Genomic DNA, 13,514 nt, shown 5'->3' on the forward strand with positions numbered 1-13,514 from the left:
TGAACTTTTTTTTCATCATCTCCGAGGAAATTTTACTTCCCGGCATAAATCCAGTGAAAAACCCCATGCGTGTGACTTGGAAATACAAACTTCATGTTCGGCACAACACATTATCAAGTCGCATCAACGAGCTCCTACAAGTGAATTTGGTTCTCCCTGTAAGTGATTCTTGTCTACGGGAGCAGAAGTGCCCAACTGACGTGCCAAGTGATTCGTGAACTCGCCCAACATCGTCCAGGAGGTCAACTGGAGTAAGTCAGATGAATTCGCTCCGAGTATGGATCACAGCGGTATATTGCCAAGTGCGTTTGGATGGTTGACGTATTTCGGAGAGCCGGAGCTTCAATATGGACCAAGTCAAAGCCAAATCTGAATTCGCAAGGGGGCGTGATGAAAGGCTCAGTGTACCGCCTAGCGTCTGGTCACTTGGCTTTGTCCGAATGTTGAATCAAACCCCGAGTCCCCATTTATTCTCGCTCGTAGGCAATAGCGTTCCGGAGTCGATTTTCCAACCGTCCCCGAGCGGGTCCCCGATGCACAAGATGCAAAGAAGCTGCAAGGACGATAACTAGACACCATCTCCGATATTCAAATTGCGATACCTATACCGAAGGGTCGGAAATCGTTGGCCGAGATGTACAGTCGTGTGTGAATGGATTTCCATACCTACTTACTCCTGTGATGGGAGACTGGAAACATCCCCCAGGTAGAGCCGTGATCCACATCCATGCAGCTCAGTTTTACGTGCAAAGCAAATGCCCCGACCTGACATCGTCTGAGTGGCTCGCTGCTTTTTAGTTATATGTAGAGGTATCTGATAGATCAAACAGAAATAAGAGACACCCGTCTCGCTGCTTCTAGACTGGACCATCTATCCAGTGCAAGATAGCTTGATCAACATGGCGACTGTTGGCGAGCCCATCGCCATTATTGGCATTGGATGCCGATTCCCCGGTCAGTGTGATAATCCATCCAAGTTGTGGGATCTCTTGCAAAAGCCCCGGGATCTTCTCAAGGAAATCCCCGACAGTCGATTCAGCACAGGTGCCTTCTACCATCCTAAGAATTTTCACCATGGCACGAGCAATGTGCGCCACTCATATCTCCTGGAAGAGGACCTGCGGAGCTTTGATGCCCAGTTCTTCGGCATCAACCTTGTCGAAGCCCACTCTATTGATCCTCAGCAGCGACTGCTTCTTGAAACCGTGTATGAGAGCCTGGAAGCCGCCGGCCTCTCCGTCAAGGGGCTGCAAGGCTCTGATACTGCTGTATACGTGGGCGTCATGAGTGCCGATTTTACTGACATGATTGGGCGCGACACGGAGATGTTCCGAACATCTTTTGCTACAGGGACGGCAAGAAGCATTCTCAGTAACAGGCTTTCGTATTTCTTCGACTGGCATGGCCCGTCCATGACTATCGATACGGCGTGTTCATCAAGTCTCATCGCCATGCACCAGGCTGTGCAGACTCTCCGCGGAGGGGAATCATCTGTTGCGGTTGTAAGTGCATATTCCCGTCTACTGGTCATCACTACATCTCCATCCTGAGAATAGAGCTGGACGCGTCGCACGAGATGCTAACAACATGGTACAGGTGGCCGGGTCCAACTTGATATTAGGACCAGAGCAATACATTGCCGAGAGCAAACTACAAATGCTTTCTCCTACTGGCCGAAGCCGTATGTGGGATGCCGATGCGGACGGCTACGCTCGAGGAGAAGGCGTTGCAGCCATTGTTCTCAAGACGCTTAGCCAGGCTATTGTTGACGGCGACCACATCGAGTGCGTTATACGTGAGACTGGTCTCAACCAAGATGGTAGGACGCCAGGCATCACGATGCCAAGCGCTACTGCACAAGAAGCGTTGATCCGAGCCACGTACGCCAAGGCCGGCTTGGACCTTGGCCAGCGTGCCGATCGCCCCCAGTACTTTGAGGCACATGGCACAGGTATGTGTGAATTCAAGAAGCTTCCCCATCCGCTTCTCCCCGGCAATCACGATCGCCTCAGCTAATCTACCAAGGTACTCCTGCTGGTGATCCCGTGGAAGCCGAGGCGATCAGTAATGCCTTCTTTGGCCCCCAGTCCCATTTTAAGCCAAGTGATGCAGATGATACTTTGTTTGTTGGATCTATCAAGACTGTGGTTGGCCATACAGAAGGGACAGCAGGCCTGGCCGCCGTTATCAAATCATTGCTGGCCTTGCGGGCTGGTGTTATTCCTCCAAACATGCTACTGAATAAGGTGAACCCGAAAGTTGAGCCTTTCTACGGAAACGTACAGATTCTTTCCGCAGCACGAAAATGGCCCAAGCTTGCAAAGGGTGGCGTGCGAAGAGTGAGCGTCAACAGCTTTGGCTTCGGAGGCGCCAACTGTCACGCCATTCTTGAAAGCTTTGAGCCCGATGAGACACGCCGCGGACAGTCGTCGGATTGCGGTAGCTCATGCTTTACGCCATTTCTATTCTCGGCGGCATCGGAGAGTGCGCTTACTGAAACCTTGGAGCGCTATCGAGACTATCTTGCTCCTGGAAACTCTGGCGCTACAGTCAGACTCGGAGATTTATCATGGACACTCAGCAACCGTCGATCGACACTCCCATGGCGCGCCGTCATAACAGCCAGCAGTGACGTTGAGGAATTAGCCGGAAAGCTTGAAAAGGGCACCGAGTTCACTAGCGAGCCATCAAACTACTCGTCAGTCAGGACAAGAGGGCGCAAACCACGTATTCTCGCCATCTTTACCGGCCAGGGCGCACAGTGGCCACGCATGGGCGCCGAGTTGGTTGAAAAGTCACCAGCAGCAAGCAGCATCCTCGCCCGTCTCGACAAGAGCCTGCAGTCACTCGACCGTCGGGATCGACCGACATGGTCACTGCGTGAGCAGCTCCTCGCCGGTGCCGATTCATCGGTAGGCACAGCATCTGTGTCGCAGCCCGTCTGCACAGCCGTGCAAATCATTCTCGTCGACATGCTGAGAGCCGCCGGCATCGACTTCTCCGCAGTGGTCGGCCACTCTTCCGGCGAGATTTGCGCAGCATATGCGGCGGGATATCTCTCCTCCGAGGATGCCATCCGCGTGGCATATTATCGCGGTCTGCATATGAAGTCGGTCACTCAGGACGGCGCCATGCTCGCGGTGGGAACCTCGTACGAAGACGCCAAGGAATTGTGCGAGCTTCCAGCCTTTGAGGGTCGTGTCTGCGTAGCGGCGAGTAACTCTCCTGCCAGCGTGACACTTTCCGGCGATGCAGAGGCCATTGACAACATCAAGATGATTCTGGACGAGGAGAAGAAATTCACTCGCCACCTCAAAGTGGATCGAGCCTATCATTCCCACCACATGAAAGCATGTTCCAAGCCGTATGTGACGTCTCTGCAGCGGTGTGCTATTCAACAGCTTTGCCCGGCCGACCGCAGCAAGTGCCGATGGGTTTCCAGCGTTTTCACCTGCGACATAACGGATATTGCTTCAGAAGAGAGTCTGAAAGGAAAATATTGGGCCCAAAACCTGACGAAGCCAGTCATGTTTTCAGAGGCCTTGCAAGTCCTTCTTGGCGGCGGTCAGGAAAGAGAGGTTTACGACCTAGCTATTGAGATTGGACCACATCCGGCGCTCAGGGGCCCTGTAAGCCAGACAGTTCAGGAATGCCTGGGAGGAGAGTCTATCCCTTACACAAGCATGTTGTCACGCGGCGAGGACGGTGTTGAGTCATTCTCAAAAGGACTTGGATATATCTGGCGAACCTGGGGAGAAGGGGCTGTCGACTTTGCCGCCTACAATTGCTTTATGAATGATGAACAAAGAAAGGCGGGCTTGCAAAAACCCGTGCCCATCAAGGGTCTCCCATCCTACCCGTGGGATCACAACCGGACCTTCTGGCACGAGTCTCGCCTCTCCCGGGCTTTCAGGACGGCAAAGGACCAGCCTAATGAGCTCCTTGGGCGTCAGATCCTCGACGGTTCCCCCGACCAACGCCGTTGGCGCAACGTCCTCAAGCGCGGCGAGATAGACTGGCTTGATGGCCACCAAGTCCAGGGGCAGACCGTCTTCCCGTGTGCCGGGTATGTGTCCGCATGTGTGGAAGCATCCATGAAGATTCGTAGCGACGCTTGCGTCCGATCCATTGAGCTGCGGAATTTCGTGCTTGGTCAGGCTGTGGTGTTTAACGATAATGACTCGGGGGTCGAGACGTTAATCGTACTAGACAGCATCACAGAGTCGGAGGAGCAAGGCTGCAGGGTAGCTTCGGCCAAGTTTTCGTTCTACTCGTCGTCCAACAGTGAAGTTCTGGACATGACTAGACACGCCAACTGTGACGTCAGTGTCACTTATGGCGACAGGGCTGCGCATCTTCTCCCGCCCAAGTCCAAGGAGGATGAAGAACATGCCATGCTGAACATCGAGGCTGACCGGTTTTATAATGTCCTCGAGCAGCTTGGATTTGGATATTCTGGCCCGTTCCGTGCGCTAACGAGACTGAAGCGAAAGCTGGGCAAGGCGATGGGGTATATTCAAAACACGGCAAATGTCCAGGCTTCTCAAATGGCCCTCCTCATCCACCCAGCGACGTTAGACGCCGGCATCCAGTCCATCATGCTGGCGTGCTGTTATCCAGGAGATAGCATGATGCGCTCCATATATCTCCCTACCAGCATCAGTCGACTCATCATTGACCCAGAGCACTGTCGAGCCTTTGCCGGTGAGGCGACAGAAGTTTTGTTCGATTCGACAGCGTCAATTGGCGATTCTGGGAGTCTTTCAGGGGACGTGAGCATCTATTCACCGGAGGGCTTTGCTCACAAGGCCATTCAACTCGAGGGGCTCCAGACGCAACCCCTGTTCCATCCCACTGAGTCGAATGATTTAAACATTTTCACTGAGCTTGTATGGGGTGTCGCCCAACCCGACAGTCAGGATATACTGGACAAGATAGACGTTCAGGAACTCGATGCGGAACTGTTGTTTTCCCTGGAGAGGGTGGCCTACTTTTACCTACAATCTTTGGACAAGGCCATTCCTCGCAGTGCCCGTAAGAATCTCGAATGGCACTACACTCGCCTTTTTGCGTATGTAGACCATGTCCTCTCCAAAGTGGATTGCGGCGCGAACCGCTTCGCCAAGAAGGAATGGCAGCTCGATACGCACGAGGTCATACTGGAAATCTTTGACAGATATCCTGACAACATTGACCTGAAGCTCATGCGTGCTGTGGGTGACAACATGCCCGCCGTCGTCCGCGGCGAGACTACCATGCTGGAGCACATGCTCCAGGACAACAAGCTCAACGACTTCTATGTAATCGCACATGGTATGCCTCGCTACACTGCATACTTGGCCGCTTTTACCAGCCAAATTGGCCATAGATACCCTCATATGCATGTCCTCGAGGTTGGGGCTGGCACGGGTGGCGCAACCAAGTCGTTTCTCGGAGCCCTGGGCGACAAGTTCTCGACCTACACCTTCACCGACATCTCTAGCGGCTTTTTTGAGAAGGCTAGGGATGAGTTTGCGTTGCACAGCTCCAAAATGAGCTTCAAGGTACTCGACATCGAGAAGGATATTGAAGGCCAAGGATTCACAGAGGGATCGTACGACGTCATCATCGCCTCCTTGGTCCTCCATGTTACGCGGAACTTGGACGAAACCCTTCGTAATGTCCGCCGCCTCCTGAAGCCCGGTGGATACCTGCTACTCCTAGAGATTACAGAAAACGATCAGATGAGGTTTGGCCTGCTATTTGGTGGTCTCCAGGGCTGGTGGCTCGGCTACGACGACGGACGGGCCCTGTCTCCTTGCATTGGTTTGGAGGAGTGGTCGACAATTCTGAAGCGGACTGGCTTCTCGGGCATTTACACGGCAATGCCGCATGACGAAAACTTGCCTGTTCCTCTCTCTGTGATTGTGACCCAGGCGACGGATGACAGGGTCCAGCTCCTGAAGCAGCCTCTACAGCAGCAAGAAACGCCATCGAAGATAGTGCCGCAGTTGACAATCATCGGCGGCGCGGCACTGGCAACAGATCTCCGCCAAAGCCTTGGCCCGTGTTGTGGCAGCATCAAGCTTATGAAATCGCTGGATGTTCTGACTCCAGGTGATCTTCCTGTCGGAGGCACTGTACTCTGTCTTACTGACATAGAGGAGCCGGTATTCAAGTCCATGGACCAGGACAAGTTGCGTAGGTTCCAAGAAGTCTACAAGCAATCCACCAACGTCCTCTGGGTTACCCGGGGAGTTCGCTCAGGAGATCCATTCTCCAGGATGGTGGTCGGGTTCGGCAGGACCATTGTACTAGAAATGCCGCATCTGCGTTTACAATTTCTTGACCTCGACACTGCCGTTTCCCCGGACCCTACTGCTATCGCTGAGTCTTTGCTGTGCTTTCAGATGGCTGGGAGCTGGGAGAATGACGGGGTAATCTCAACTTTGACCCATTCCGTCGAACCCGAGTTGTACCTTGACAAGGGCGGCCGATTTTACATTCCCCGATTCAAGTTGAGCAAGAGCCGGAACAATCGGTACAGCTCGGGTCGTCGCGACATCACCAAGCAGATCGATATTCGACAACACATCGTCGAGCTTGTCCCGCCTAAAACACAAGATGCATCGTGGTATCTCTTGGAGGGAAAAGACGCGCCTGAACTAAAGGCGGCTGTAGAGATCGACGTCTTGTACTCAGTGAGCCTGGCAGTGGAGGCGTCAGGAGGCAGCTTTCTCTTCCCCGTTCTCGGAATACGTCGAGACACGGCAGAGATTATATTGGCCCTCTCCCCAAAGCAAGCATCCAGGATCAAAGTTCCGCAGGCCTTTACTCTTCCTGCACCCAACTCGGTAGATTACCTTCAGCTATTCTATACAGAGCTACTTGCCCGTGCTTCCATCAAGGATATCTCGGCGGGAACGCTTGTCATTGTATTGCAACCGACTATCATGTTTAGTCGCGCGCTGGAGCGCATTGCTACAGATAAAGGGGCAAGAGTCCTCTATCTAGCAGCTGAACCCGGTTTGGGATGGCACTACATCCACCCCAAGGCTACCAAAGCAGAGATCCAGAACTGGGTTGCCTTGAATATCGGAGCCATTCCTCCATCGGATATTTTGCTTCTAGACATCGGCGCGGACAGCACCCTCTCTGCAAGTCTGCGCGAATACTTGCCGGCAGAGGTTACGAAAGTGAGGGCCGGTACCCTCCTCACCTCCGCTTCGCCACGGATTACCTCGGGCCTTCTGGAGCGAGACATCAGACCTATCCTTTTGGATGTCAAGTATTCGCTGTGGCCGGCTCAGCAAGTCATGGAGACTAGTCAAGGGTGCCAGGAGTTAGAACTCGTCTCCTTGGACGACCTGCCTACCAGGAATCATGTCGCCAGCCGCCTATGCGTGATCCGTTGGCCACCTGAGTCCAGCACCGTTACTGTTCGAGTCCAACCTATCGATATGATAATCAAATTCAGGAGCGACAGGACATATTGGCTTGTCGGCTTGACCGGGGGTCTCGGACTCTCACTCTGCGAGTGGATGGCTAAACATGGAGCTCGACACGTCGTCATTTCCAGCCGGAATCCCAAGGTAGACCGGGGCTGGTTGAAGAAAATGCAAAACATAGGCATGAAAGTTGAAGGTATATCCAAGTACGTACAGTGAAACCCGTAGCTCTGGGACAGAGTTCCCCGCCAATTTCGGTATTTACTACGCAGTGCTAATCTCAAGTATTCTAGCAATATCTACGATCGAGAATCCGTCCGATTCATCTATAATCGAATCTGCCAGACGATGCCTCCTATCGCGGGTGTCGCCCAAGGGGCCATGGTACTCCATGATACTGTATTCTCCGACCTGGACATGGAACGATTCAAGAAAGTCACGCAGCCCAAGGTCGAAGGAAGCATCTATCTAGAAGAGATATTCCACGATATTAATCTCGACTTCTTTGTCTTCTTCTCATCCATGGCTTGCGTGACTGGCAACCCGGGCCAGTCGGCCTACGCCGCCGCCAACATGTTCATGTCGGGACTGGCGGCTCAACGCAGGCGTAGAGGTCTCAATGCATCTGTAGTACATATGGGCGCCATCTTCGGCAACGGCTACGTGACACGAGAGTTAACCCTGGCGCAGCAGGAGTTTCTCCGAAAGGTCGGTAACCTGTGGCTCTCAGAGCAAGATTTCCGACAAATCTTTGCCGAGGCGGTCTTTGCGAGTCAACCCCAGAACGGGGGGTCTTCAGAGCTCTCTACCGGCTTGATGATGATCGATAACGGCGATGACTTCAAGAGGAATATCACATGGTTCTATAATCCGATGTTCCAGCACTGTATCAAGGAAATTGAAGACGATGAGTCGGCTGGCGACGGCCGGAAGGACCAGCGCATTCCAGTCAAAACGCAGCTTCAGCAAGCAGTCAATGCGGCTGAAGTACGCGAAATAGTCCACGGTAAAATCCTATTTTCCATTTCATGATCCGAGTTTTATTACTTACATACATCTCAGATGCCTTTGCTGCCAAGCTACGCTTAAGCTTGCAAGTTGAAGAAGGTCGGCCTATTGTAGATCTCACAGCTGACACCCTGGGCATTGACTCCCTCTTCGCTGTCGACATTCGTTCTTGGTTCATCAAAGAACTTCAGGTAGAGATCCCAGTTCTCAAGATACTAAGTGGAGCAACAGTCGGCGATATTCTTGATACCGCGCAACAGCTGCTGTCCAAGGAATTGACGCCTTGTCTGGATCCAAACGACAAGGCTGAAGCGAAGAAGAAAAAGCCAAACGATACGAGCTCAGTCAACGTTGAAACAGTGAAAAAACCCGAAGTTAAGAATTTGACAATCGGTGAAAATGTCAGTAGCCGCGGAGCCGATACCCCGAAAGCAAAAGTCGTCACATTGCCCTCGGTGCAGCGGAATAGTTCACCTAAACTCATGACACTTTCCGAAGACTCGGACAGCCAGTCAATGTCGAGTGAAAACGGCGCGAGAGTCAGTTTTGCAAGTCCCGATATGACCTACACTGGGAAATCCACTCCCTCCTCCAATACATGGTCGGACATTGACATAATTGGGGGCCGATCCCGAGGCTCGGTCTGGTCCATCGACACTGGCGACAGCGAGGTGGCTGTCAGCAAGAAGTCTCCGATTGGATTCGGTCAGTCTCGGATCTGGTTCTTGGAAATGTACCTGCAGAATCCGGCCTCGGCGCTTAATATTACGTTGATGATTGACCTCAATGGCCCCTTAGACGTTGACCGGTTTGAGCGAGCAGTGAAGCTTGTTGGGCAACGCCACGAGGCACTTCGAACTCGATTCGTCACTGGTGACACCTCTAGTCAGGCCTTGCAAGAAGTCCTTCTTAACCCAACGCTTGTTCTGGAGAAACAAGATATCGCCAGCGACGTGGACGCAGAGCAGGCCTATCAAAGCCTCCAACAGTACAGATACAGGTTGGCAGAGGGGGAGAATCTGAGGATCCTACTTCCCAGCAAATCTCGTCAATCCTTCCGCCTTGTTATTGGATATCATCACATCAACATGGATGGCATCAGCTTGGAAGTAGTCCTTCGTGAGCTACAGCTGGCGTATGACTCAAAGAGACTCCCGAGTGCGAGCAGTATTCTCCAGTATCTGAGCTTCTCCGAACAGCAGCACCGAGAGTTTGAATCCGGAAAGTGGAACGATGAAATAGAATTCTGGAGGAACGAATTTAGCGGCCGCGCGCCGTCTGTTCTTCCACTCCTGCCACTGGCCAAGATACGGTCTCGCACGCCGCTCACAGCCTACTCGAGTCACACGGCAGAATTCCGCCTGGATCAGGAGGCACTGACTCGCATTCAGTCTGCCTGTGACGGGCCAAGGGCTACCCTGCTTCAGTTTCACCTCGCCGTCTTCTACACCTTGTTATTCCGGCTGGTGGACGTGGAGGATATCTGTATTGGCATTAGCTCTGCAAACAGACAAGACGCTGCCATGATGCAAAGTGTCGGGATGTACCTGAATCTCTTGCCTCTTGTCCTCAAGTCTCAACCCAACGAAACCTTTGCCAAGACTTTGAAGCTCATTCGCAGCAAGGCAATAGCTGCATTCGCTCACTCTAGGGTTCCCTTCAATGTCATTGTGAACGAGCTGGGTGTCCCTCGCGCAACCACGCACAGCCCGCTGTTCCAGGTCCTGGTCAACTACCGACCGGGTGTATCGGAAAGGAAAGACTTCTGTGACTGCCGCAGCGAAGCGATATCGTTCGAGCAGGGGCAGGCGCCATACGATCTCAGCCTGGACATTATCGAAAATCCCGGAGGAGAGTGCCGCATCATCATGGCGGGTCAGTCGGCACTGTTTGAGCCTCGAGATGTGCATGAGTTGAAGGACATGTACAAAAATTTGCTGGTCGCGTTTTCACGCAACCCAGCTCTGCGGTTAGCCGCTCCATCACTCTACGATCCAGGAAGCGTCAAGGACTCGCTGAAACTCGGACAAGGTGGGTAAAGCACGGTGGTGGCGTCGTCCAAAGGCATCAACTAATATTTGAACAGGTTCCTTACACGAGTACCAGTGGCCTGACACCATGGTTCATCGCATTGATACGATGGTTGAGCGTTATGGTAGCAAGCCGGCTGTCGTGGACGGCTACGGACACTCGCTGACTTACTCGCACCTGGCGAGAAGGACAAGAGCCATCGCCTCATCGATGAATGACATTGGAAATGGAAGCCGAGTCGGGGTCTACCTTGATGCTGGAGTAGACTGGATCTGCTCACTCCTGGCCATTCTGCGCCACAACGCAGTATATGTGCCACTCGACGCTGCGTCCGGATCGGAGCGACTATTTGCTATTCTCCAAGATAGCAAGCCAGACTTGTTGCTTGTTAACAACTCTACCGACAAGGAGGCGAGGAGACATTTCATGCCGCTGCTCGCGGAAGACCAGCTCCTCAACGTCGACCATGTTTCGACAACGACCACCGACACAGCTCTTAGTAACGCGGCCAAGCCAGATTCCGTCGCCGCGCTCATGTATACTAGTGGTTCTACGGGACTTCCTAAAGGAATCGTGATGAAACACTCGTCTTTCCGGAACAACATTGAGATCATGGCGGAGAAGCTGGGCTATCGCGAGGGTCAGGAAGTTACGCTTCAGCAGAGTTCATTCAACTTTGACATGTCGCTCTGCCAAATCTTCCTAGCACTGTCAACGGGCGGTACACTCCAAGTTGTACCAAGACATCTTCGGGCAGATCCTGCATCTATCTCTTCACTCATCTCAAGCTGCCACATCACTTCCACGACATCAACGCCCTCCGAGCTCATCAGCTGGATTCGATATGGCAACATGCAGGAGCTGCGCAAGTCAAATTGGAGAACCGTCCAAAGTGGCGGTGAGGCTGTCCGAGACAGTCTTCAAACTGCTTTCCGGGAGCTTAACAAGCCAGGATTGCGCCTGGTGGACTGCTACGGTCCGACCGAGATCACCTTCTGCTCTCACAGCAGAGAAGTGGACTATCAGGCGGAAGGCACAAGTTCAAATACAGGACTCGATGTCTTACCCAACTACTCTACCTATATCGTAGATGCTAACATGAAAGCTGTTCCCGCTGGTGTCCCTGGCGAAATCCTCATCGGAGGAGCTGGCGTCGTCGCTGGCTACCTGCACGCTGAGACGGACGCACGAGGTTTTGCGCAAGATAGCTTCGCTTCTCCCGAGTTTCGCAAACTTGGTTGGACGCGGCTCCATCGGACGCGCGACTTTGGTCGCATCAGCAGGGTCGATGGCCGCCTGTTGCTCGAGGGACGCATCACCGACGACACCCAGGTCAAGCTCCGGGGGCTTCGGATCGATTTACGAGAGATTGAGTCGGCCATTATCCACGCCGCCAAGGGGAGCATCATTGATTGTGCTGTGGGCATCCGGCAGTCTGAAACTGCAACAGCCGAATACTTGGTTGCCTTTGCCACCACTGCCTCGGCCGCAAACATAGAACATCTCAATCAGATCGTCCACCAGCTCCCCTTGCCGCAGTATATGCAGCCGGCGGCACTGGTTCGCTTGGACACGATGCCTACCAACGCTTCCGGCAAGATTGACCGATCTGCGCTCAAGTCTATCCCACTTCCCGAAACAGGCCGAGTGAATGCATCGGAACATCAGAGTTCTGGTGGCGAGACTTTGAGTCGCACCGAGTTGCGGCTAAAGCAATTATGGGAGGGTGTCCTCCCTGCGGAGATTACGGCCCAACATCAAATTAGCACCACGTCCGATTTCTTCCATGTGGGTGGCAGCTCGATGATTCTCATCAGTCTGCGAGCGGATATTCAAGATGCTTTCAGCGTGACGGTCTCGCTTTTCCAGCTTTTCGATGCTAGTACTCTGGGAAGCATGGCAGTTCTCGTCGATAGTCTTTCCAGTAGTGGCGGCGATAAAGTTGTGCTAGAACAAAGTGGTGAGCTGGATTGCAACTGGGACAATGAGACTGCCATCTCAGAATCTTTGCTGCATGTGCCAGTAAATAAGCGGTTCTTCACCAACCCCGAAGTCGTTGTTCTTACGGGGTCAACCGGCTTCCTAGGACAGGCGATCCTAACGCGTCTCCTTGAGGACGGAGTTGTTCAAAAGATACACTGTCTTGCCGTCCGCCATGATATTCCGCTATTCAACTCGCCGAAAATCGTCGTCCACAGGGGAGATCTGGGACTGCCGGGATTTGGCCTATCTGAGGAGGTGCTTTCCACAATATTTTCCGAGGCTCACGCTATTATTCACAACGGCGCAGATGTGTCGTTCGTCAAGTCCTACCACAGCCTCAAGCCTGTCAATGTCGAAGCAACCAAGGAACTCGTTCGCCTGAGCGTCCCGCATCAGACATCGTTTCACTACATCTCCACGGCCGCCGTTGCCAATCTTACTGGGCAAGGTAGTTGGGAGCAACGATCTGTCAGCGGATTCACACCACCTGCTGGAACAGATGGATATCTTGCCACGAAATGGGTTTCAGAGCGGTATCTGGAAAAGGTCAATGACCAGTGTGAGCTGCCGATTTGGATTCACCGCCCCTCTTCCATAACAGGCCCAGGGGCGCCTGCTACGGATCTCATGGGCAATCTCGTCCAGTTTTCGCGGAAGATGGCAGCTATTCCGAACACAAGCCTATGGCGCGGGTGGCTAGACTTTATTTCCGTGGATCGCGCCGCAATGCAGATTGTCGACGAGGTGTACGAGGACTACTCGTGGCCTGGCCATGTGAAATACTTATATGAGTCGGGTGAGGAGGTGGTTCCACTCTCCGACATGAAGGGTGTGATGGAGAGAGAGCACGGTTCTGTCTTTCAGACGGTCTTGATGAAAGAATGGGTAGAGAGGGCAGAGGAGGAAGGCTTGAATCCATTGTTAGGGGAGTATCTCAACAGTGCGTCTGCCACGCCACTTGTCTTTCCTAGGCTGGTGCGACACGAGAGTTTCTTCTAGGCCGTAGTGTAGAGTTTTGGTATTATGAGCTTACAAAATATGAGCTATTCAAGTGCAATGTTTCCT

At 53.0% G+C, this 13,514-nt stretch overlaps 1 protein-coding gene across 1 annotated transcript; it reads left to right on the top strand.

The window, feature by feature from the left end:
* Positions 1 to 899: 899 nt before the first annotated feature.
* ccsA_2 (Polyketide synthase-nonribosomal peptide synthetase) lies at positions 900 to 13,448 on the top strand (the record flags this gene model as incomplete). Its single annotated transcript, XM_014686478.1, has 6 exons — positions 900 to 1,502; positions 1,597 to 1,951; positions 2,026 to 7,633; positions 7,721 to 8,433; positions 8,490 to 10,466; positions 10,522 to 13,448. The coding sequence occupies 6 exons, from the start codon at positions 900 to 902 to the stop codon at positions 13,446 to 13,448; spliced, it is 12,183 nt and encodes a 4,060-aa protein (XP_014541964.1).
* Positions 13,449 to 13,514: the final 66 nt, after the last annotated feature.

The sequence above is a fragment of the Metarhizium brunneum genome, chromosome 5 (genome assembly GCF_013426205.1).
Source record: "Metarhizium brunneum chromosome 5, complete sequence".
Classification (NCBI taxonomy): Eukaryota; Fungi; Ascomycota; class Sordariomycetes; order Hypocreales; family Clavicipitaceae; genus Metarhizium; species Metarhizium brunneum.